We start from the raw sequence: 26,221 nt of genomic DNA, 5'->3' as shown, positions 1-26,221 counted from the left end.
AAAAGGAAAACAGTTTGGGAGTTTCTAATAAAGGTAAGTATATCTCTACCTTAAGACCCAGCTACTCTATCTATAGCCATATACTCAAGAGAAAAGTGCTCATATGTTTGCTTTAAAAGACTTGTAAAAGAATGTTCATAAAAACTTTATCCTTAATAGCCAAAAACTGGAAACAACCCCAATTTTCATCAGTAAGAGAATTTGTAAATGACGGTAGATTCATACAATGAAATTACTACACAGCACTGAAACAGTTTGAACTGATGTAACAATAAAGATGATTATTAACAACATCATGCAAAAAAAAAAAGCAGGCACAAATGAATACATATTATCTGGATCCATTTATATGAATTTCAAGAATAGTAAAAACTAATATATGGTGCTAGAAGTCAGAATAGTAGTAACCTATGTGGTTCTGTGGGGTTTTGTCTGGGATGGAGCATGTTGGAACTTTAATGGGTGTTGAAAATGTTCTGTGTCTTGTTCTGGGGGTGGTTATTTTGATGTGTACATAGGCAAGGCAGAAAACATTGAGTTGTAACATTTAATATTTGTGCATTTTACTGTATGTAAATTATATATCCATTTTCAATAATATTTTTAAAGGCCTTGATGTACAGAAATCCAATAGAATACTACGCAGAAACTGGAAGTTTGACTTTTTTTAGTTTTTCATTTTTTTTGAGACAGCGTCTCACTCTGTTGCCCAGACGGGAGTGCAGTGGAGCGATCTCAGCTCACTGCAACCTCCACCTCCCAGGTTCAAGCAATTCTTCTGCCTCAGCCTCCTGAATAGCTGAGATTACAGGCATGTGCCACTACAACCAGCTAATTTTTTTGTACTTTTAGTAGAGATGGGGTTTCACCGTGTTGACCAGACTGGTCTCGAACTCCTGACCTCAGCTGATCTGCCCGCCTCGGCCTCCTAAAGTGCTGGAATTACAGGCATGAGCCACTGCATCCGGCCCAAACTTTATTAATGTGGGAAGATGTTACAGCATACTGCAGGTTGTAAAAGAGCATATATATGGCTGGATATGGTAACGCATGCCTGTAATCCCAGCACTTTAGGAGGCCAAGGTGGGCAGATCACAAGGTCAAGAGTTCAAGGCCAGCCTGGTCATCATAGTGAAACCCTGTCTCTACTAAAAATACAAAAAATTAGCTGGGCGTGGTGGCGGGCACCTGTAATCCCAGCTGCTGAGGAGGCTGAGGCAGGAGAATCGCTTGAACCCGGGAGGTTGAGGTTGCAGTGAGCAGAGATCACACCATTACACTCCAGCCTGGGTGATAGTGTGAGACTCCATCTCAAAAAAAAAAAAAAAAAAAAAGCATATATATGATGTAATAAAAGTGTGTATCTTTGTATGCATAGAAAGTTTTTGCAAAGAAGTTCAAATGCACAACATAATGGTTAAGTGCCACCTATTTGTCCCCTCTAAGTTGATGTCTAATATAGTGATGTTGAGATCACATAGCATCCAAAGGCTATTTCCCAAGACTGGCAGAGCAATCCTAATTCCAGAAGAGACTTTAATAAGAAAATCAATTGTTCAAAAATTCAAAGGCTTTTAATAGAGTGGCTTGTTGTCCTGTGAGTGGTATAATTTGTTAATTAGCCAGGTATGTACTTATCCAGTGGGAAATGATTAAAAGTAATTTGGAACAGTTTTTAATTTGCTTCTTTGTTGGAGTTTGGGTCATGGGTTTTGTTTTGTTTTGTTTTTGTTTGTTTTTTCTGTAATTACAAAGAAAATTAAGTACCTAGTCAATATATAGACACATGCTCTATCTCTCACCTTGTTATTTAGGGCAAGATCCAAGGGAGCTCCCAGACCTAAGCAGCAGGAGCTTGGGCTCCAGTGTCCTAGTGTTCCACATCAATGTTACTCTTACTCTTCATAGTAATTACCTCTTTATATCCATCAGCCTTTGGTCTGGGGAACCAGCTTGTCCAGCCACCTGTATCTTTCATGACAGAATCTCATGTCAAGACGTCACAGCTCAGTAGGGACTTGGGGGGTAGATGGGGGAGCGAAGGGGCAGGCATCTAAACAATGTCTGATATGCTGAGGCTGCGCAAATAATTCCATAGTTGTCCCTATGTAATTCAGAAATGGAGCTTACAGTAATCTAGTCTTGGGAGAGAGACCTGTAAATGATAAGTTGAATATTTGCTAAAACTCCTATGATGGAATAACACATGGCTTGTGGAGTAGTCCCCAAAGAGACAGCCGTCTGTTTTAATTGGGAGGGAACACGAGCTGTGTCTTGAAAGATGAATAAGATTCACCAGGTAGACTGACAGGGGAAGGACCTTTCAGACCCAGGGACCTGAGCCACGCGGGAAAGAGCCTGATCAACCTGCTCAGAAATGTTTCTGGGGCCATGACACTGTGAGACACGAACCAGATTTATTTTCTGTAGTAAGGAGTTGGCTGCTTTTCTCTTAGGGAGTGGGAGTTATTATACTACTTTAATTAGGGAAGCTTTATTATCAGTTTTAAATGTTAGAAAAGTGATTATGATGGTAAGAAGGAAGAAATCAATTGGGAGATTTGGAATCCTCAAAGTGAAAGAAGATGAAGGCCTGAATTAAGGAGACACCAAAAGGGGATGGAGAGGCTCAAGAAATAAAGGTTATGGATGGGCGTGGTGGCTCACGCCTGTGATCCCAGAGCTTTGGGAGGCTGAGGCGGGTGGATCACGGGGTCAGGAGTTCAAGACCAGCCTGGCCAATATGGTGAAACTACGTCTCTACTAAAAATACAAAAATTAGTTGGGCATGGTGGCGCATGCCTGTAGTCCCAGCTACTCAGGAGGCTGAGGCAGAAGAACTGCTTGAATCCAGGAGGCAGAGGTTGCAGTGAGCCGAGATTGCACCACTGCACTCCAGCCTGGGTGACAGAGTGGGACTCCATCTCAAAAAAAAAAAAAAAAAAAAAAAGGAAAAGAAAAAGTAAAGGTTAAAAAGGAATGATTTGTAGTTGAATGGGTAGTATGGGGGAGAGGGAGGAGTCTAGTATTTTTAGGTTGGGTGACAGAGTGTTAAGATAATACCACTGACCCCATCAGAATGGAAAAGAGCCAGGTGTGGCTTTATTTCTCAATGGCTCTTTGATGTTACTTCATACCAACTTGGAAAGAAAAATGAAAATCCTATCTGCCTGACCCTGAACTCACTCTAAGATACTCTTAAAAAAAAAAAAAAAAAAATGTAAACCTGCCAGTTTCTTTTTTCTAATTTTTTATTTTCATAGGTTTTTGGGAAATATGTGGTGTTTGGTTACATGAGTAAGTTCTTTAGTGGTGATTTGTGAGATTTTGGTGCACCTATCTCCCGAGCAGTGTACACTGAACCCAATTTGTAGTCTTTTAACCCTCACCCCTTTCCCACCTTTTCCCTGAGTCCCCAAAGTCCATTGTATTATTCTTATGCCTTTGCATCCTCATAGCTTAGCTCCCACTTATGAGTGAGAACATACGATGTTTGGTTTTCCATTCCTGTTATTTGACTTAGAATAATAGTTTCCAATCCCTTCCAGGTTGCCGTGAATGCCATCAATTCACATTCCTTTTCATGGCTGAGTAGTATTTCTCATACATATATATACACATACACTCACATATATATAAAACAGTTTATTATGCACTAATTGATTGATGGGCATCTGAGTTGGTTCCACATTTTTGCAATTGCGAATTGTGCTGCTATAAATATGCATGTGCAAGTACCTTTTTTGTATAATGATTTTTCTTCTGGGTAGATACCCAGTAGTGGGATTGCTGGATCAAATGGTAGTTCTACTTTTAGTTCTTTAAGAACTCTCCACATTGTTTTCCATAGTGGTTGTACTAGTTTACATTCCCACCAGCAGTGTAGAAGTGTTCTCTTTTCACTGCAACCACGCCAACATCTGTTATTTTTTGATTTTTTGATTATGGCCATGTTTGCAGGAATGAGGTGGTATTGCATTGTGGTTTTGATATGCATTTTCCTGATCATTAGTGATGTTGAGCATCACTAATGGGCCCTTAGCCCACTTTTTGATAGGATTGTTTGCTTTTTTTCTTGCTAATTTGTTTGAGTTCATGGTAGATGCTGGACATTAGTCCTTTGTCATATGTATAGACTGTGAAGATTTTCTCCCACTCTGTGGGTTGTCTGTTTACTCTGCTGTCTGTTCCTTTTGTTGTGCAAAAGCTCTTTAGTTTAATTAAGTCTCAGCTATTTATCTTTGTTTTTATTGTATTTGCTTTTGGGTTCTTGGTCATGAAATCTTTGCCTAAGCCAATGTCTAGAAGGATTTTTCCGATGCTCTTCTAGAATTTTTGTAGTTTCAAGTCTTAGATTTGAGTCCTTGATCTACCTTGAGTTGATTTTTGTATAAAGTGAGAGATGAGGATCCAATTTCATTCTTCTACATGTGGCTTGCCAATTATCCCACCAACATTTGTTGAATAGGATATCCTTTCCCCACTTAATGTTTTTGTCTGCTTTGCTGAAGATCAGTTGGCTGTAAGTATTTGGGTTTATCTCTGGGTTTTCTATTTGTTCCATTGGTCTATGTGCCTATTTTTATACCAGTACCATGCTGTTTTGGTGACTATGACTTGATAGTATAGGTTGAAATCAGGTAATGTGATGCCTCCAGATTTGTTCTTTTTGCTTAGTCTTGCTTTGGCTATGTGGGCTCTTTTTTGGTTCCACATGAATTTTAGGATTGTTTTTTCTAGTTCTGTGAAGAGTGATGGTGGTATTTTGATGGAAATTGCATTGAATTTGTAGATTGCTTTTGTAATCCTGCCAGTTTCTTAAAGACCATCCTTCTCCCCCACTGCCTCCTCTTAGTAATCTCTACTACATAAATGAATAGTTTCAAGGCTGGGCACAGTGGCTCACACCTGTAACCCCAGCACTGTGGGAGGCTGAGGTGGGAGGATCCCTTGAGTCCAGGAGTTCAAGACCAACCTGGACAACATAGCAAGACCCCATCTCTATGGAAGAGAAAAAAAATGTCAGTTATTTCATAATATTAAACAATAAAACTATCCACACAATTCCACCTTCAGAATGGAGAGAAAGCTGGCAGAGTTTGAAAGGGGCTCACCCAGCCACCTCTCCTCTCAAGAAAGCTGCCTTTGGTTTCTATACTTCTGCTTGCCGAAGGAACCAATCTGACTAAATCTGGCAACTAAACTGGTCTGGGTTTGATTGCTACTGTTGAATCTTCAGTGAAACTGGTCATTGCCACTTTCTTCTTTATCCCTTCCTTGGAGTGAAATAATATAACCAAGTTCAAAAAATTTAATTGAAATATTCAGTGTGAGAGTCTGTTGCCCTTTGTCAATTCAGGGGCTAATGGGAAAACTCTGGCTTAGAATAGAATGAGTTCTTCAAGCAGCCTATGCAGCTCCACCCCCAATCTGGGTCAAGGAGTGTTTTCTAGACTTCTCCAGGCAGATGTGTGGGCCTTTTCCCGATGCTGCCCCTTCCAATGGCTGTGGACAGGAAACTCCAGCTGAGTACAGTGGTACCTCCCTGTAATCCCAGCTACTCAGGAGGTTGAGGCAGGTGGATCGCTTGAGCCCAGGAATTCCAGACCAGCTAAGTACCTGGTGGTCACCCCAATCCTTTATTCTTGGGAATTCTGAGGCCTTGATAGTCCTGCCTGTGTATAGTTGAGGTAATCTACATTTGTGTCTGGCCATGATAGTATAAGGGGGTGTTCCATGGGTTCCTCAGATTCCACCCATGCTCCTTGTAGCTCCTATTTTGTGGTTCTAAGAATCACTCCAGCCAACACCATGACCCCTTTATCTCCTATGAAGGAAACTGGAATGACCAGGTAGTTATTTCAGCTTCCATTTCAGGGGAACTAACATAGTATCCTTTGGTAGAAGTATTCTTCCCCTGGATGCCAGATTATTGATATCAGTGGTATCAGTATCAGTAGGGCTCAGAGTTGCAGGGGTAGGATAGCAATTTTTTTTAATTGACAAGAAGATCCTTTTTGAAATGTTTTCAACTTCAATCGTTTTCAAATTTTTCTGCTAAATCTGGAACTGTTAATAAGTAAAGATGGTCTCAAAGTACTATCTATTTAAAAAGACTTTAAAGATTATTCAGTAAATGGAATCGTTTTTGTTAAATCTCTGATTCAACATCTCCTCTTCCATGTCCATCTCCTCTTCCTCTTTCCAAAAATGGTGACTCACGTCTTCCTAGGACAGGCTTTTCCATAGATAGACAGCTCCAGTAGCTAAGAGAGAACTGAAATATTTCTGTGACTTAATTTTCTGGTTCTAATTTATGTTTATTTGGAGGACTCTGAATAAGTCATTACATTGGTTCTTTTAGTATCTAAGGCCAACCATCTAATCTCAACTGAGTCTTTTTATCTCCAAGCTAAGCAACAGTTCTTTTACTTATTTAAAAAAATTTTTTTAGATTCTATCACTTTCATCTTTTACTGCATATTCTTTAGTTTAAGATGTCGTGTCCCGACCCGCGGGATCGTCAATGTAGGCCCTAGAAGAGGGAGTGGGAACTCGGGGGGACAAGAGACACGAGAAACGGAGACAAGACAGTATCCTGATCAAGTCTCGTTTATTGGTGGCAGTGTAATGCTTTATATAGACTGGCGGGGTGGAGGTTGGGCCAGGGCGATGATGGTGGCCCTGCAGTGGGTGTGGCCAGGTAGGTATTGGTTTCTTTGGTCCGAGGTCATGTTGCGCCTGCGCCGTCGGTTGGTAATGGTCCCGGGCGGGATGGCGCCTGCACTGTAAGTTGATCATTTTCCTGGGCGCGGGAAAATGGGTGATGAAGAACCCGGAAGAGCGCCATTTTGTACTGGCCTATGAGACAGCAGAACAAGGAAGAAAGTAAATCTAGGGAGGAGGTATAAAGTGGAAATGTATAGAACTCGGGCGTCAGTCGTCAGTTATAATCGCTATGGCCGGGCCACGCAGCTCCGGACAATGTGGTACCTAGAATTAAAAACATCGTTTCATATTTGATCTCTGAGTGCTAAGATTCAGGAGTAGACACTGATTAAATAATGTAGTCAGGTTGTTAGCACTCCCAACAAACCTGCACTAGTTAATTAACTGCCCCATGTTGTTTCAATTTAGGATCATTAAGATGGAAAGCATCCCTTCAATGATTATGAGAGACACAAGAGAGAAATAAACGTTTTATTACTTACAGGTCCTGGGGTACACAGTATACCTGGAGGCCACATGCAGGGATGTCAGGGAGTGCATGGAGAGAGAGGGGAAGGGACCTGTGGGTCAACGCCTTTATTGGGTCCAGGGTGTTAACCAAACAGGTTTCCCAAGGGGAGTCTGAATTGGTGGGTTTAAGGTAATCAGGCATGGGTTCTAGGAGGTCACACAGTGACTAAGAGGTGACCGCTGTGGCATACCTGCACAATCCATGTAGGGTGTGAGTGTCAGCGGGGCCAGTCAAGTAGGGTGTATCTAGTTGTTCCTTAGGGAAGTCCCCAGGAGCAGTTACATAAGGCAGGTATCTGGATCGACCATGCTGCCGAAGTGGGAGGCGGTGTAGAACTAGTAGTGTGTCAAGGGTGACTGAACCTTGCTTCTGGTATGAGAAAGTCCAACTCATATTCAAAATGGATGCTGAGGTAACATAAGATTTTAAGAATTCACTAAACATATAAATTGCTGATCATCCTAATCTTATACAATTGATTTTAAAACCTAACTGTGGGTATTTATGATGCTTACGCTTTAGGTTTTTGGTTTTGATCCATTGTTCCAGCTAATCGACATTCTTTTGAATTGTTTTTGCGATTTGTTGTGTGAGCTATTCTTCCCAGTTTTTCCTTTCCTGGCCTTCTAAGAATGATCACCTGAGGTCAGGAGTTCGAGACCAGCCTGACCAACATGGTGAAACCCCATTTCTACTGAAAATCAAAAAAATGCTGGGCGTGACGGTGGGTGACAGTAACCCCAACTACTCAGGAGGCTGAGGCAGGAGAATCTCTTGAACCTGGGAGGCGGAGATTGCAGTGAGCCAAGATTGCGCCATTGCACTCCAGCCTGGGCGACAGAGTGAGACTCCATCTCAAGAAAAAAAAAAAAAAAAAAAAAGACATTCATGCCTGGTGCAGTGGCTCACACCTGTAATCCCAGCACTTTGGGAGGCCAAGGTAGGCAGATCACTTGAGGCCAGGAGTTTGAGACCAGCTTGGCCAACATGGTAAAACCCCATCTCTACTTAAAAAAAAAAAAAGAAATTTTAGCCAGGCGTGGTGGTGCACGTCTGTAGTCCCCGCTACTCAGGAGACTGAGGCAAGAGAATCGCTGGAACCTGGGAGGTGGAGGTTGCAGCGAGCCAAGATGGGGCCATTGCACTTCAGCCTGGTAGACAGAGCAAGACTCCATCTCAAAAAAAAAAAAAAAAAAGAAAAGAAAAAAGAAAAAAAAATGAATGGTAGACATTCAAAGAAGGTACACAAAAGACAGATGTCACCTTGGGGAGGCCAGTGGGCAGCACCAGTAAATCTGGTGGGTTTGTGATGGTCCACCATCTAGCCCTCTTGGAGACTTAGAAATGGGATCTGAGGAATACTGGCATAAGGCTATATAAGCTCAAATTTTTTTTTTTCTTTTTTTTTTTTTTTTGAGACGGAGTCTCGCTCTGTCGCCCAGGCTGAAGTGCAGTGGCCAGAAATCAGCTCACTGCAAGCTCCGCCTCCCGGGTTTACACCATTCTCCTGGCTCAGCCTCCTGAGTAGCTGGGACTACAGGTGCCCGCCACCTCGCCCGGCTAGTTTTTTTGTACTTTTTAGTAGAGACGGGGTTTCACCGTGTTCGCCAGGATGGTCTCGATCTCCTGACCTCGTGATCCGCCCATCTCGGCCTCCCAAAGTGCTGGGATTACAGGCTTGAGCCACCGTGCCCGGCCTATAAGCTCAAATATTAATGTATAAGAATATCATCTCCAATTGCACTATGTCTTCTTGTTTTAAAATGTAGGTGATACGGTTTGGTTCTGTGTCCCCAGCCAGATCTCATCTTGTAGCTTTCATAATTCCCACGTGTTGTAGAAGGGACCCAGTGAGATATTACTGAATTATGGGGGTGAATCTTTCCCATGCTGTTCTCGTGATAGTAAATGGGTCCCAGGAGATCTGATGGTTTTTTAAAAAAATGGGAGTTTCTCTGCACAAGCTCTCTCTTTGCCTGCCGCCATCCGTGTCTTGCCTTCTGCCATGATTGTGAGGCCTCCCCAGCCACGTGGAACTGTGAGTCCTATTAAACCTCTTTCTTTTGTAAATTGCCCAGTCTCGGGTATGTCTTTATCAGCAGTGTGAAAACGGACCAACACAGTAGGTTTAATTATTATTCAGGTATGGTGAGGCCAACAGATCAAGAGACAACTGATACTGGCTGGGTGCAGTGGCTCCCACCCCTAATCCCAGCACTTTGGGAGGTTGAGGTGGGTAGATCACTTGAGGCCAGAAGTTCAAGACCAGCCTGGCCAGCATGGTGAACCCCATCTCTACTAATAATACAAAAATTAGCCAGGTGTGGTGGTACGCATCTGTAGTCCCAACTACTCAGGAGGCTGAGGCAGGAGAATCTCTTGAACCTGGGAGGCCAAGGTTGTGGTGAGCCAAGATTGCACCATTGCATTCCAGCCTGGCGACAGAGCGAGACTGTCTCAAAAAATAAAGAGACAACAAACTGATATTGAAAAAGAGTTTGTTACTCTCAGTTCCCAAGAGGAAACAGGGTTGGTGACGAGGGTGGTGGTGAGGGGTCACACTGTGCAGCACCACATGTGGAGAACCCGGGTTGGTTGGGAGGCAGGAGGAGCAAGGGGGAAAGGTGGGAAAGGGGCTTTATTGTGGTTTTAGGGGGAAGGAATGGCCAAGGCAAGGTAAGCAGGTTTCTGGTTGGCTAGTTTGAATAGCTTCAGGGGGCTCTGGGGTGTAGGAGCTGTCTCTAGCTGTCTGGTTCCTGGCCCTGGGGTGATTAGGACAAGGAATGGCGACCCAGAGTGTGAGAGCCCTGTGAGAGCCTGATAAAGGAGATGTTTGGGGAATGGGCTCTGGATTGGTTGGTTTGCATATGGAAGGCATGCTCAGTGGGTGAGCAGTTTTCTATCTCTAGGAATTAGTTTATCCTGGGAGGGACTGTCCCTCCAGTGTCAGCAAGGTCTCAGGATGTCAAAGCCTCAAGAATTACAAAAATTAGATATGATGAATACTCTTATCAGCCTAACAGGCTTATTCTCTCCTTTAAGCAAGCCATATGGGAATCGAATTATTAAAAGGCTACACAGTGGGTGATTAATCAGAATAAGGGTAGTTTTATTTGAAAATTTATAAAGTTCAAGTACTAGATGTCTGATAGATGTGTTTCCAGCCAGGAATATGCCAGGCAGTTGTTTACCCCTTCCCTGGGCACCGCTTGGATGGGCACTGTCAACACCTTTCTCAGTAACTGGGGTTGCCCTTTGTCCTCCGAGAAAGGACTGTCATGATTCAGTATTAGTTGTACTCATTGGAAATCCTGGTCCCAGGTAACTAAGAATGGTACCTGTAAGATGAATAAATGAAATGTCATTATACCTGTAAGTTAAATCATACTCTTAGATGAAGCTAAAATATAACAAAATGCATTTATTATGTGCATGCATACATGCCAAATTGCTGTTGCAAACACCTATAGGACCCACCATTGGGATCACAATGATATATTTTACTTAATGGGGTGAAAAGTCCCACCGGATAGCTTTACAACCAGACTCAAACACCGTAAGTGTTCTTAGGATTGCTAGCAACTTTAAAATTCTTCCAAATACGGCCAAAAATTTTTATTTTTATTTTATTTATTTATTTATTTTTAAGACGGGACCTTGCTCTGTTACCCAGGCTGGAGTGGAGTGGCCCGATCTTGGCTCACTGCAACCTCCACCTCCTGGGTTCAAGTGATTCTTGTGCCTCAGCCTCCCGAGTAGCTGGCATTACAGATTATAGGCGCACACCACCATGCCTGATTTTTTTTTTTTTTTCCAAGATGGAGTCTTGCTCTGTCGCCAGGGCTGCAGTGCAGTGGCGCAATCTTGGCTCACTGCAACCTCTACCTCCTGGGTTCAAGCAGTTCTCCTGCCTCAGCCTCCCAAGTAGCGGGGATTACAGGCACACACCACCACATCCAGTTAGTTTTTGTATTTTTACTAGAGATGGGGTTTTACCATGTTGGCCAGGCTGGTCTCGAACTCCTGACCTCATGATCCACCAGCCTCAGCCTCCCAAAGTGCTGGGATTACAGGTGTGAGCCACCATGCCCAGCCTAATTTTGTGTATTTTTAGTAGAGATGGGGATTTGCCGTGTTGCCCAGGCTGGTCTGGAACTCCTGACTTCAAGTGATCTGCCTCAGCCTCCCAAAGTGCCAGGATTATAGGCATGAGCCACCGAGCCCAGCCAAAAAACATTTTTAAAATGCTGTTAAGTATCTTTTTCATGTTGGTTTGAGAATAGCAACAAAAGTTATCCTTTCTTAGTTTTCTATTGATTCAAAGTAGCATGTGACACAATTACTCTTGAAATTATGTTGAAATATCATTAGTATTTGAACGATAAAGAAAAATCAGTAACCAAAATGATATTTTAAATCTTTATTGATACCATTTTGTTTATGAACTAATCTATTTACATATCCTTCCAAATTGTATCCTTACAACTTGAAGTCAAGTACTTTTCTCGATGTTAAACTTGCAGAAAGCATTTAGCTACCTATAAATATCAGGTACAATTCTAAGTTCTGAATCAAAAAATATTTTTAGTGTAATTAATATTAATGTTGAAGACATGAAATGGAAAAGCCTCTAATTAATTTTTAAATTAAAGCCACAAGTAATTAAATAATTACTATGTACGTTACAACTTGCTTATATCAAATTACCAAGAAAAGCGTCATGCCAATTGTTAGGATCACCTCTATTCAGAAGGCAAAGAAAGTTGTACATGACAATCATCAAATTAATACACTTAGGTTTTGTATAGTCTGATTTATTCTTTGTTGTTAAGCTGCTAGATTGAAATAAGGATTCTTTGTATAAACATTGTACTTTGAAGTTATATAGATGATATAATTATTACTTTATTTTATAATACTAATATGGTATTTATTAATTTTGTTGGAAGTTCTTCACAGGTCCTAAAATACTAGATGATTGGAATGTCACACTAAGGAAGTTATCCTTAATATATAAATGTCTAATAACTACATATCAGAAATAAAAAGGTATTGTTTAATATTGCCAAATATTTAGTACATTTTGTGATTTTCTACTGCCTCTTAATTTTAGCTAACCTACTCTAATCATCAGTTTTTCTTCTTAAAAGAAAGCAAGCGCTTAGTTTTTATCCATGATGAACTTTTTTTGTTGTTCTTTTTGAAAGACAAGAATAATTTGATATAAGTAAAGAGGAATGCTTTTTAACTTTTATATCATCTTGTTATTGGAAACTTATGGATAGGCTTCCAAAACTAATAATAGGAATTAAAAGATATGGAGAAAGAATAATTCCATAAGATAACATTACAGGTAAGTCTGTTTAAAAATCAAAACAAAGCAAAGCAAAACACAGTACACAAACAAGACTCAGCATAGATTCCTAGTAGGTTGTAAAACTCTGTCTTGCCAGTTTGACACTGATTAAACTGACACCACGAATATTTTAGTTGCCCATTCTAATACAGTGTTTAACCTTTTAAATTTTTAAGTAGAGTTTTATCTACCTTCAGTCATCATTTGTAAAGAATTAGCTCATTCTTTCTTTGTAGCTCGAATTTATTGATCTTAGAACATTTTATAGCTGTCAGTGTTTTCTTTTATGGTTTGGGGATCATAAAAAATTGCAATCTCATTGATTAACATGAAATGTTAAAAAATTATTGACTTGAAAACTGTTTCCTAATAAAATATTTAGCCAATCTGAAAATTAAAAAAAAAATTACCCCAACATATGTGGCCTTCTTTCTTTGCTGATTTTTTTTTAAATGACAAATTTGGACCACATCGAGATTGTTAAATATTAGAAGCATTGGGAAAAATAGCTTTGCTTTTGTTTGAGAGAATTCCCTTAACAGAAACTACCTATTATTTTTTATGTTCATGATGCCTAGTACAAATCACATTACACTTTAATCCATCTAGCCATTATGGACTAATCAATTACGAGATTTAAAAGAATGAACATTTAAGATTTCTTCTCTATTTCTGTTTCTCTGATAGAAACATTTGAAGAAAGTGTGTTTTATACCCATCTCCTAAAAGTTTACTAATTGCTTAATTTGTTCAGTTTGCAATGATTGTCTCCTTAACAACATTTTCTTACTTTTGAATTCTTTAGGGAAAATTGGAACTGTTGGCATAAGCACTTTTTGACCACAAGAAAGAAGGCTGCAAATCTTGTTGACATTGATATCCGAGATGGGAGGGTGAGAATTTACATTTAAGGGTGGGAGAAACCCTTGTCTGGTTTGGGTAACACTGTGATCTAAAGGGAAAGCTCCTGAACCTCGCCTTTCTAAAATTGCATGATTTCTCCTGCTCAGGGGACCTGGGGGGATATTCTCCAACAATTCTTTGGACTCTGACAATTGGGAAGGAGATGGTGAGAGGATCTTTTTCTTTCCTACAAGTGCTTTGCCATCTTCTAAATTTGGAGGGGTAAGGCCAGCTGAGAGCTGGGAATCAGAGCTGTAGTGATTTGCCCCCAAGTTTCTTTTTTGAACTATACTTCTTAAGGTGGAAGTAAATATTGTCTGGTTAGAATCTGGGTCCTGGTCAGCAGGGACTTCAATGCATTGTTGATTTCCTTCTGAAAGACAAGATTGGTAATTTATTTCATCATATGACATCTTCCTTGAACTGGCCTGATCAAAGGCTCTTAGCAAATGTGCAGTGTCTTTCACATCAATGCTTTGGTGCCTAGTGATGAACCGCTTGGAAAGTGCCAGCCCATTGGTTTTATAGGATAATTCTTCCTCTGGTGTAATATCCTGGAGCTCCTCTTGCAATGAAGCCACTCTGTTCTGGTGCATTAATGATGGGGGACTCTTGATCCAGGGTGGAGCCTGGGGGAGCTTGGGCCCCTTAGGGGCCAGAGCAGGTTTCCTCACAGGGGAACCTGGGTCCCAGGTATCATCATTGCTTCCAGTGAGCTCAAGATCTTTAAAACCAAAAAGTGTCAGTTCTGTTTCAGAAGAATGTGAAAGTGGTGATGAGGCAGTTTTGATGTCTATTTCTGAAGGAGTGGTGCAGGTGGCTGGGGAATGACACCCATCTATATCCACAGGAGGCATATTTAAGTACTGTTTAGTAGTATGCTTCCCACAGGGTGACTTTGCTGTTGTGATGATGATGACCTCTTTCCCTTTTGCTTTGCAAGCACTAAGGAGAACTTTCAGGGTCTCTGTATCTTCTGAATTTATAGCATAAACAAGAGCTGAGTAACTAGAATGGTCTTGCAAGCTGAGGTCAGCCCCACTCTTGAGGAGCAAGGAAACAACTTCAGGGCCAGCTTTTTCTAAGCAAGCATGCATCAAAGCCGTTTTCCCAGATTTGTCCTGTATGTTGGGATCAGCATTGTTCTCTAACAGGTATTTCACCATTTTGGCTTTACTGACACTCTGGTGATCCACATGTTTGGTCTTACAAGCGATCATTAAAGGGGTTTCCCCACGGTCGTTGCTCTCATTAATGTAGGCACCGCCTTCTAGCAAAAGTCTTGTGAGGCGAAGCCGGCTCTGATGGACTGCTTTGATCAAGGAATTTCCTTCACTTGAAATTTCCATACCTTCATCCATCTTCAGAGGTTAGAAATCAATACCTGATTATCAAAGATGGTAAAGACCAAAAGATTAGCCAGAATCAACATCCCAACTTATATTCATTTTGTTAGAATTAATTTTGAAAATATGTAGGGGACATAAATGGGATTATGCTATTAATAAATGCAGAACAAAATAGTGAATTGCAACATAAAATAAATTTTTGAATAGTAATGACCTTTAGGAGATTACAAATTAAAATTTATTTTCAAAATCTTCATTGAATATTTATAACACCAACATAGTACTTTCCTAAGTCCCACATTAATTAACAAATAATCCACCTGTGAAAAATAATTTTTAAATTAATAATATTAAAAAGCAAATTTAGGATAAGTACAGTGGCTCACATCTGTAATCCCAGCACGTTGGGAGGTTGAAGCAGGAGGATTACTTGAGGACAGGAATTTGAGACCAGCCTGGGCAATGTGTGGTGAGATTCCATCTCCACCAAAAATAAGTTTTAAAATTAGCTGGGCATGGTGGTGTGACCTGTAGTTCCAGCTACTCAGGAGACTGAGGCAGGAGGATCACTTGAGCCCCGGAGTTCGAGGTTACAGTGAGCTATGATCATCCCACAGGCACTCAGCCTGGGTAACAGAGTGAGACCCTATCTCTAAAAAAAAAAAATTAATTAAAATGTAAATTTTAAAAAGTAAACTTAAGCCAAAAAGCCAAAATTCTGTTGTCATTGCAACAGAATCAATTAAAATATAACATGTTTGTGGTAGCTGAATGTAAAAACTTTAGTATTACATTACTTAAACATGCTCTTCAATTAAACAATGCAAGTGATATCTAGATTTTCAATTTGAGGGACATTTTTATGTTTCTTTTGAAGGATGAAATATTGTTTGGGCTGCAACATGTTAAAATAACGGACATAATATCTGAAATCCACACAGAGATTGGAATGGTGAGCATGTGATTACACATTTTTCTTGATTCTATTATTTAAATCATATACTGACCAGATAACGAGGTTAGCAAGAACTATAGGGTTAAAATTTGACAACAGTGTATCTGCTCTGAAAAAGGAGTTTCATAGGCAAGAAACCTGAAAGGAGCCATGCAGACTTTGTAAACATTTTAATTTTTATTATTGAAACTACAAAATATTTGTTTAATTTATTTAAATAATTTAGATTCAGACTCCAACAGATAATTCCATTAGGTGGTAAGAATTATGTCTTCATCTAGGACTAAGAAAATTTTTGTCTTTTAACAGTCCTTAGAGTTGGTGGGGAGAATCAGATGAACGTATATATAATATTTAAATCTGTTTCATTGATTCAGTAGTTTTTGGAAATTGAAAACTATTGTTTATTCTACCTATTTACTTTTAAAATTAAGATGATGGGAAATGGATTTCTATTTGATAATAGAATAGATAACAAATTAATAACAACCAAAAGAAAGAAGAGACGAAGAGAGCAGAAAGAAAGTGAAGAAAAAAGAGAAAAGTAAGCATGCAAGCAGAAATTTCATTCTTAAACATCTACAAGCTCCTGATATGTGCTGGGCACTGAGCTAAAAAGATACAAGCCCCATGTCTGAGGAGCTCACAGCCTTTTGGGAGAGATACTGAATAAGCATCTGGTTTCAGAGTCAGGAGAGCTGAGAAGCTTTCACATCTTGGGGACCAAAATGGGCTTCACAGAAGCCAGCTGTGTGAGTTGGGTCTTGAAGATTTTGTGAGAATCTGGCAGGCAGACAAAGGAGGAGGGAGAAGTAGGTAATACTCCTTTTACAAAGACCTAGAGGCCTAAATAGTGGTTATTTACAAGGAAACAGGCTTTATTTACTTGGTTACAACCAAACTTCAGGAAAATATTTTAGCAGATGGTTAGGGTTAATATGGTAGAACACACACATCTAATTTTGCTTCTTCCTGAAAATCCTTAACATCAAAGAATTTTGTCAAACACATAAACTCTTAAAGATAGAGGGAAGAGGAAAAGATGGCAGCAACACTATTTTGGAAGCCAGAAAGATGAGCCAGTAGTAACTGACTCAGCTTGTGTGTGTGTGTGTGTGTGTGTGTGTGTGTGTGTGTGTGTGAGGAATACAGCTAAAATAAGGAGGAGTAGGTGAAAAGCTGTTAGATAAGCAGTTAGAATTCCTAGGTCCTTGCTACTTGAAGTGTGATCCTACCCTGGCATAACCACCACCAGAAAACTCATTTGATATGCAGAATGTCAGACCCCACCCCAGAGCTACTGAATCAGAGCCTACAGCTTAACAAGATCCCCAGGTGATTTGCATGCACATTAAAGTTTGAGAAGTGCTGCTGTAGGTCACTCCTCCAGCTCCCAGTCACTAGGAGATGGAAGACTGCCCCTCCCGTCCTACGGGCTGTCTAGAGGTTTATTCTCAGGAAATGATGAAACAGAGCATCTCTGGACCGGGAGACACCAGCATGTTTGAGAACAAGAAAGCAGGGGAATAAGTGATTGCTTACTGACCACTGCTGAAGGGGGCCACAGCCTGCTTCCCCACCTTGGCTTCGAGGAGGCCGGCAGCCATACCCTCACCCCTCAGGGATACATTGATTGCTATGGCGTTCTCTCAAGAATCTGACATGCCACCCAGGTTGTACTACAGTGAGGCTTGCAGGTGACAAGCCTCATTTGTGTGCTTAAGGCTTCTCATCAGCTTTTAATCCCAACACTTTAATCATGAGCAGCCACAACAAAAATTTAAAAACAAACAAAAATGCCTCTTACATTAAAGATAGAGACTAGAACAAATTGAAAAAAGCAACTTGCAGGAAACGTATTAATCAGAAAAATGAAAAGATGAGAAATTGAAAAAGATGAAAAATGGAAAGCTTTTGTCATACACTGGCAATGTTGTCTTTTCTTTATTCACCTAATTTTGTACCTGCTACTAAGCTTTTTAAAAATAAACAATTATTTTACTTAGGGATCAAATATAAGGGGCACCTGAAAACTTTTTTTTAAAGCAAAGGGAATGATTAATACAAAAGTCAACAGAAAGCTACTCCTTGGTAGAGATTAGGAGAATAATGCCTTTTGGGAGGGACACAGAGAGGCCAAAAAGGTTCAGGGGATGTTCTATTTCCCAGTCTGGGTGGTGCATAGGTGGGTGTCCATTGTATTCTTCTTCTTTAAAAGTACACATTTCACATACTTTTCTGTATATCACTCTTATTTACTTATTGTGAAATAGAATGTGTGTGCAGAAAAGAGCATAGCATATATGTAAGATATACTTCATTATTAAAATTTACAAAGAGTCCTATTAGGTCTTCCTTTTAAAAGAGTAATTCAGTTCTCATGACATTATCGATGACATTTGTGCCTTGACTTTCAACTGGAGTTTCAACTGACTAAGCTCCTGAAAGGCAGTATTCAAAAGGACATAGTATTCATCTCCACTTCAGTATCATTCATGGTGCAAAGCAAAGAACTACTCAATATATACAGACATAAATACAATGAGAGTGAATGCTTTCATTTTATGTTCCCCGTGACATATTCTATAAAGGCTATCTTGGAGCCAGACATACCTGCAAGTCAGGAACTTAGGAATTTGGGATCAGTTGACAGCTTGGGTCCCAACTCAGAGGTCTATTCTGAATGCAAGGCATCTGAAAAGAGCTCACATGAGACAGTGATCACAAAGGGATCATTTTTAAAGTATTTTTCATATATAAATGGGCTTAATAGAGCATAGAAATGTAGAGAAATGAGCTGGAATGTAATATCAAATATAGAAACTACTTAGTAATTGCAATTCAATTGCTATACAGTATCAGTCATTTAAAAAATTATTTGACAAAAAGTAGCATTTGAGAAACAGATATTCAAACGAGAACAAGTTGTCAGATACCAGATTTCAATATTATATTCTTGTATAGTTTCTAGTATTTAGGTCAATCTTGTTTTTATTTTTTAAAGTCTTAGCAGAATCTTTGGGGGAAGATATTTTACTTACTTTTAAAAAAATACTTATTTTATTTTATTTTTTGGCACAGGGTCTTGCTATATTGCCCAGGCTGGTCGTGAACTCCCAGCCTCAAATAATCCTCCTGTCTCAGCCTCCCAAAGTGTTGGGGTTACAGGCATGAGGCACCATGGCCAGCTAAGGCTTTCTACTTTTCAGCCATCCTCAAGTAAAGGCCTTTCTCCACAACACTAAACCTGAGCACTTGCTGTCACAGCTTTTCTTTCACCAAGGTTGGTGTCAGGAGGTTCTGGGAGAAGAAGAGGAGCTGCTACTATGCTGGCGACTGCCATGCCTAAGGAGGACAGTGGCCCCATCACAGCCTTGTGGGAAAAGAGGGCGCTGTGGGCTTCAGGGTCTCAGAGAAGTTGAGCAGTGGCACCAACTTGCTGCCTAATCCACCTGCAGTGTGGACATAGGCAGACCCTCTCCTCTGAGGACTGGGGGAGTGTCCAGCAAAACCAACCTCATGAGGTTGACTCTTTCCTCATTCTAAAGATTTTTAAAGCCACTTTGTTTGCTCACTTCTTTTTTTTTGAGATGGAATTTTGCTCTTGTTGCCCAGGCAGAGTGCAATGGCGCCATCTCGGCTCACTGCAATCTCCGCCTCCTGGGTTCAAGTGATTCTCCTGCCTCAGAATCCCGAGTAGCTGAGATTACAGGCATGCGCCACCATACCCTGCTAATTTTGTGTTTTTAGTAGAGATGGGGTTTCTTCATATTGGTCAGGTAGATCTCGAACTCCCGACCTCAGGTGATCTGCACACCTCAGCCTCCCAAAGTGCTGGGATTACAGGCGTGCGCCACCGCGCCCAGCCTGTTTTCTCACTTCTTAACATTTAGTAGATAACTTTTGAAATTGTCTAAACATTAAACTTGTCAGGGAAAAAAGGTGTCAGATACTTTATTCTCCAAATGTTCAGGTTCTTTCTGTAATCAGTACCTGAATGGAAGAACCCCCTTCTCTTTAGCCCTTCATCCTTTTCTGGGGGTTCTTTTATCTTGTTTTCTCCATTTGTACATCAAAAACACTAATATTTATGTCTGACTTATTTCCTTTTCACAGAGTCCAACTCAACTTTTGATGAGGACCACTTCTGTTGCCTAGAACGTTCTTTCCTCCTGGAAGCATCCTGATTGGACACTGAGTGCTGAGAGCATACTAACATCCAGTTAATCCCTTTGTTATGTCTAGACTACAAGCAATCCCCAAATTCAGTGGCACCTTCTATATAGATAATAGTTCAACTGCAGAAAGTTCAGGCATCTGACAGGGGTCAATCGTGACTCCCACACTTATTGGCTGTGTGCCCTGATCAAGTCTCTCAGCCTCTAGGAGTCTTGAGTTCCTCACGCGTGGAATGACAATCATAGAATATGCATTCCATGGGGATGTGGTAATGAAATCAGACAATGTCTAGAAAAAGACTTTCTTGTTTTGTCTTCACACTCACTGCATTCTTCTTTTTAAAATGTTTATCTCAGAATTAGCTTTTTGAAAAGTTTATCATGTCTCCAATCCACAACCTATTTAAAATAACAGATAAAATATTGGAAATGTTGTTTTTTTAAGGATCTCATATTTCTAAGATGCAATGCTTCTTCTCATTCTGTAAACATCAGTGGAATCTAATAAGCGAAACATGGAAAGAGCATATCCTTTAAGTATACTTTCCTTACAATTTCCAAATACTATCATTTTGACATTATTACAAGATATTAATTATTAAACCGATGGATAAACTGCTTTTCATTCAAAAATTACAGTGTCTTTAATATCACTTGCACCTCATGATGGCATATTTACAATGCTCCTTTAGTTCCTCCCGCTATGCCCAAGATGCCACCAAAATTATAAGCAGAGTTATTTTTTAAAAATATTTTAAATATGTATATTTTTAAGAACAAAGAAGGGGGGGCCGGGCGCGGTGGCTCAAGCCTGTAATCCCAGTACTTTGGGAGGCCGAGACGGGTGGATCACGAGGTCAGGAGATTGAGACCATCCTGGCTAACACGGTGAAACCCTGTCTCTACTAAAAAATACAAAAAACTAGCCGGGCGATGTAGGGGGCGCCTGTAGTCCCAGCTACTCGGGAGGCTGAGGCAGGAGAATGGTGTGAACCCAGGAGGCGGAGCTTGCAGTGAGCTGAGATCCGGCCACTGCACTGCAGCCTGGGCGACAGAGCGAGACTCCGTCTCAAAATAAATAAATAAATAAAAAAGAACAAAGAAAATTGGAGGAGAGATACCATTAGATAAGCAATTTCAAACAGGCTCTGAAAATGGGGGAATGGTGGAGTGGCAAATGGCCTTAGCATGGCAGAGGAGGCTGCGGAACACAGACCCAGGGAGGCTGCTTACCCACAGGACCTGTGACATTTAGGACTTAGAGGTTCCAAGTGCCATAGAAAATGGCAATGAGTAACAGGGCTTAGAACAAGAAGATGGTTGAAAGTCTGTGGACAGAACTCCTGGATCCCCATGTATTTTATCCCAGCCCAAGTAGCAGACAATCACTTTCCTAGGCAAGAAAACAAAGATTTATTTTCTAAATTGATCAGAAAGTCTTCAAACTTAGAGGCAGCTTGCTGAAAACAGGGGTTCAGTGAGCATGTGCAGGCCAAAGGATGAAGTCCCCAGCTCCCTGCCCTGCTACAAGGGGACTGGAAGCCAGGAAAAGGAGTAAGGCACATTGCATCTTGGAAAGATGAGCCCTATTAAAAATATCTGTTGATACATGAAAGCCATTCAAACCATAACTGCATTCACCCTTCCAGACACCCACTCTAAATGGAAATAGAAAGTTACCTGAAAACATTATTCAAAATTTCATACTTCACTTTTGTCTCTTCTCTCCCTGGATGAGTTTTCTGTCAGCCAGCTGTCAGTTCCTACTGAAGGAAATCAAAGCTATTCAGAGTTACATAAACACCAATAACTTGTGACATGCATCTTTCCCATTTGGAGTCTAGTTTTTAAATTCCTTATTAAGAAATCCCTACAATGTTTGCTCAGTTAGTCATATCTCACTGATTATGAGTTTGTAAAGTGTCTGGAGATTCTATGCACAGCAACCCTGTGTGTATCTGCCTGCAGGGCTGAGTCTGCCGCGCAAGGACTGCTGGGGTTGGAAGGGTCTCGGCACTCACTTGGTGCAGATGAGGAGGCTGAGAAAGGAAAGGTGAGGGCACTCTCCCAAAGTCAATCATCTTACTCACCTGCTTGTCAGAGGTCAATTCATGTTTGTGTCCTTTATCTCAATATCGCCTTGCTTCTTGGATGGCCAGATTCCCACGGAGTAGGACTCCGTTTTGAGGGCCTGATTTGTGTGTTATCTCACATGGCAGTGCTGCATGAGCTGAGGTGCTTGCAAAGCCATCTTGGAGATGATAGACCAGGCCTTTCCTGTGGCTTTTTGTCCCCATGCCACCCCCAGTTTTCCTTTCTTAAGACAGAAAAGTGACTGGGCATGGTGGCTTATGCCTGTAAACCCAGCACTTTGGAAGGCTGAGGGGGAGCGGATCACCTGAGGTCAGGAGTTTGAGACTAGCCTGGCCAACATGGTGAAACGCCATCTCTACTAAAAATACAAAAGTTAGCTGGGCATTGTGGCGAGTGCCTGTAATCCCAGCTACTCAGGAGGCTGAGGCAGGAGAATCACTTGAACTCAGGAGGTGAAGGTTGCAGTGAGCCAAGATTGCACCACTGCACTGCAGCCTGGGTGACAAGAGCAAGACTCTGTCTCAAAAAAAAAAAAAAAAAAAAAAAAAGAAAGAAAGAAAGAAAGAAAGAAAGAAAGAAAGAAAGAAAAGTTATTTTCCTTTGAGCCTTTCACTCTGCCTCCAAATAGGATCCATGCTTCCTCTCATAAAGTTCATCATCTGGCCATGGTGGGGGAGAACTTAACAAATGGGTTTGAACTCAAAATTCAGCCCGTCGCCCTTGCCTAGGTCCCTGCCTATGCACTGCCCCAAAGGCGATTAGAGACTGCTCAGATGAGGCAGCAGGGTGCAGATCAGGGACCTGGGCTCCAGCTCTCTCCAAGTTACCAACCTCTGAGAAGTCATTCTTAGTCTTAGTTTCCTCACCTCTAAAATGGGCATAATATCTACTTTACAGTAGATGATTGTGAGGATTTTAAGATCTGAACACACTTGCTACTTAAGAATTCAATGGCCGGGCGCGGTGGCTCAAGCCTGTAATCCCAGCACTTTGGGAGGCCGAGACGGGCGGATCACGAGGTCAGGAGATCGAGACCATCCTGGCTAACCCGGTGAAACCCCGTCTCTACTAAAAAATACAAAAATCTAGCCAGGCGAGGTGGCGGGCGCCTGTAGTCCCAGCTACTCGGGAGGCTGAGGCAGGAGAATGGCGTGAACCCGGGAGGCGGAGCTTGCAGTGAGCTGAGATCCGGCCACTGCACTCCAGCCTGGGCGACAGAGCGAAACTCTGCCTCAAAAAAAAAAAAAAAAAAAAAAAAAAAGAATTCAATGAATGTCCATTTATAAACATGCATCACCAAATATAGGCATTGCATACAGGAATCCTCAGGGCTGGTGGGGTCTGACAATGGGATGCTAGGTTCCCTATACCAGCGGATTCTCCTTTTGTGAGCATAAGAAACACATGGAGCGCCTGTTAAAAAGAAAATTCTAGGCTCCACTCCCACATATTCCATGGGAGATGTTTCTAATGCACACTTGGAGAAAATCTGAGGCAAATTCTTCATTCCTCATTCCAGGCCACTTCCTGTTTGCCATGGACCCCTGCCTCAGATTCACACAGAACTGTCTCCGTCATTACTTCCAAGTGGTGTGATGCTCAGCTCCCCTGTAGGAGTGAAAGGCAGAGACAGATGGCTGCCACAGCCTAGAGACGGGTCCAGGGAGCTCACAGGTCCCAGAGAAGATGACAGCCTTGAATTAGTAGAATGGGCCAGGAGCTGGAGGTTTGCTGCCCTGCCTTTCCTAGACGGGTTTGAAAAAAACCCAGAGTCCTAGTGGACAGCCGAAGGCCAGGACGGAGGCCAGCGGCACTGGAATAAGGCAAGCCTGCCTGCCACAAGCAAATGTGTATCTCCTCCCCACCCAAGGAAAGGGACAGAGACAGAATAAAAGATGCATCTGTGGTCGTCCTGGAAAATGGAATGACTGGCCAGAAAAAGATTCTTCCCTGGTATTGACTTGCAAGAAATATTTCGAAACCGCCCAAGGAGACGGGTAGCTGGTAAGGTTTGCTGTGTTTCCCACACATACCCCCAAAGGGCTGCTGTGTTCTCCTAGTTACTTCGGCTGTGCCCCAGGCCTTTGGGGCATCTATGCCCCAACCTCTGTTACTGATTCACCTCCCCCGCCAACACACACACACACACACACACACACACACACACACACACGAGAGAGAGAGAGAGAGAGAGAGACAGAGAGACAGAGAGACAGAGACAGAGAGAGACAGAGAGAGAGAGAGCAACCTACTCCTCCAAGTCTCAGGGAACCAAGGCGATGGGATTTCCAAGCTGTTGAGGATGCTAGCAGTCTCCACGGTCCCCGCAGACCCCTGGAACCAGGCGCGTTTCCTCAGTTTTTCCTGAGAGCAGGAGGAAGCGAGCTCAAGGCGCTGTCGGAGAAGGGCAAAGGAAGGTGACTGGGGAGACAGCGCCAGGGCACCGATGGGGGCGCGGTGCGCGTTTCGTCGCCTCATCTCTGAGCCAGGGCAGGCAGCTGGCGGGCTAAGGCGATCACCATCCACGAAAACGGGTTCTGCCCACAGCCGCTGCGGAGCGGTCCCTGCGCCGCTCGCCCGCCCGCCGGACGCGGCCCTCCCTTGGGAAATGGCGCGTCTGAGGGGCGCAGCCACGGCCCCCATCCCGGAGCAGGCGCACCTCTGCACCCGCCTCTCAGCTAAGGGGGTCCGGTATCCTGGTGCCAAGGCTGTGCGCGCCTGAGAAGTGCGGGGACCAGCTGCCCGCCCCTGTGCTTCCAGAGCCAGAGGCTGCAAACGGCTCCGCAGTCCCCAGCCAGTCCCCCGCGCCCAGCCGGCACCTCCTGCTGCCCAGCTGCCGAGGCACCTGCGGAGACGCGCCTAAGTCAGACCCTCCGACCCGCGCGCTCCTGCGGCCCAGCGCGCGCCGCTCCCTCTGCCGACCTTCGCCCGTCAGGCTCCCGCCCCGCGTCCTCCTCGACCGCCCCCGGCCAGGCAGCCCTCGCCGGTTCCCGCCGCTCGGCGAGGCTGAGAAGGAGGCGGAACCCGCATCCCCGCGGAGTCCAAGCCCCAGCGGCCGCAAAACTGGAACCGAGAACCAGCGGGAACGGCAGGAGGCGCGAGGGTGAGCTCGCGTGGAGCGCGCCCCGGGGTGGCGGGGCAGAGTCTCTCGGGAGGCCCCTGCAGCCCGACGGCCCTCGGCTGGCCCTGGGTCTCGCACCCTGCTCTGGGCACTGCATTGTCAGGGTGCGGGAGGTGCGGGCTTCAGGGGCCTGCGCGCACCGGGCAGGGAGCATTGAGGTCGTGCGGGCCGCTGGGTCCCACGCTGCGCCCTCGATGTCCTCCTCCCGGCAGCCGCCACTGCAAGCCGAAGTTTCCCAAGTGCAGCCGGCAGGCACGGCGCCTCACACTGACCTGGGACGCGCTGTCGAGTTGGCGGCGGCGCTTGCAACCTCCCTCTGGCACTGCCCGACCCTCTGTGTGGTGGCCCTAGAGCGCCGTCCGAGGTGAGCTGTGGTCTTCGGCTCCTCGGCGGTTCGAATCGCAGATCTCGGAGATGCCGCCCCGTCCCCGCCCTGCTCGGCGGAAAGAGGTGGGCGACTGCTGCGAAGCGCTGGAGCTGGGACCCGGAGGGCGCACCTCGCCAGACGCCCTGGCAGCGCGGCGCTTCCGTTGGGGGTGACGCGTCGGCTCCCGGCTCTGCGCAGGTGAGGGCGGCAAGGCCACTCTGGACCCAGAGGGGCCAGAAGCTACTGGAAGCTACGCCTTCTGTCCCTGTAAGTCCCACCCCCGTCCCCCGCTTCGGCCACCGCGCTTCGGCCACGGCGACTTGGTCAACAACAGCGGCAGCAGGGTCTCCCCACTGAGGGAAGTACACACCCCTACGTCACGGGCTTTGGCTCTTCCAGGCCGTATCCCTCCCCTCAGCTCACATCCACCCGCTGGTCCATGAGTCTGTCTGTCCCCACCGGTCCCTCCACCCCTCCACCTCCCTGTACCCACTTCAGGTAATGCCAAAGCCTCACTTCAGGTTGGGGTGTTAGTGGGAACAACCATTCTTATGTCTTTAGGAATTTATAAGGTTATTATACTATTATTAAAACATGAATAGAACACATTAACAAAATTTCGCAAAATACATTTCATATGTTAAACTCCACTGAGAGA

At 43.3% G+C, this 26,221-nt stretch overlaps 1 protein-coding gene and 1 long non-coding RNA gene across 2 annotated transcripts; one reads left to right on the top strand and one right to left on the bottom strand.

Annotated features, from left to right (window-relative positions):
* Positions 1-11,620: 11,620 nt before the first annotated feature.
* ANKRD34B (ankyrin repeat domain 34B) lies at positions 11,621-24,691 on the bottom strand. The gene is made up of 4 exons (XM_037982152.2): positions 24,328-24,691; positions 21,662-21,747; positions 18,417-18,497; positions 11,621-14,883 (listed from the first exon to the last, which is right to left on the bottom strand). The coding sequence occupies exon 4, from the start codon at positions 14,858-14,860 to the stop codon at positions 13,319-13,321; it is 1,542 nt and encodes a 513-aa protein (XP_037838080.1). The 5' UTR covers positions 14,861-14,883; positions 18,417-18,497; positions 21,662-21,747; positions 24,328-24,691; the 3' UTR covers positions 11,621-13,318.
* On the top strand, positions 13,402-18,978 carry LOC140711492 (uncharacterized). Its single transcript, XR_012092734.1, has 3 exons — positions 13,402-13,489; positions 15,726-15,800; positions 18,885-18,978. It is a non-coding gene; the product is annotated as an uncharacterized lncRNA (long non-coding RNA).
* Positions 24,692-26,221: the final 1,530 nt, after the last annotated feature.

The sequence above is a fragment of the Chlorocebus sabaeus genome, chromosome 4 (assembly GCF_047675955.1).
Source record: "Chlorocebus sabaeus isolate Y175 chromosome 4, mChlSab1.0.hap1, whole genome shotgun sequence".
NCBI classification, from domain to species: domain Eukaryota; kingdom Metazoa; phylum Chordata; class Mammalia; order Primates; family Cercopithecidae; genus Chlorocebus; species Chlorocebus sabaeus.
This window is presented reverse-complemented; position numbering and strand designations above follow the sequence as displayed.

Coding starts and splice junctions, on each gene's coding strand:
- ANKRD34B (XM_037982152.2), bottom strand. CDS start 14,860: ATGGATGAAGGTATGGAAATTTCAAGTGAAGGAAATTCCTTGATCAAA.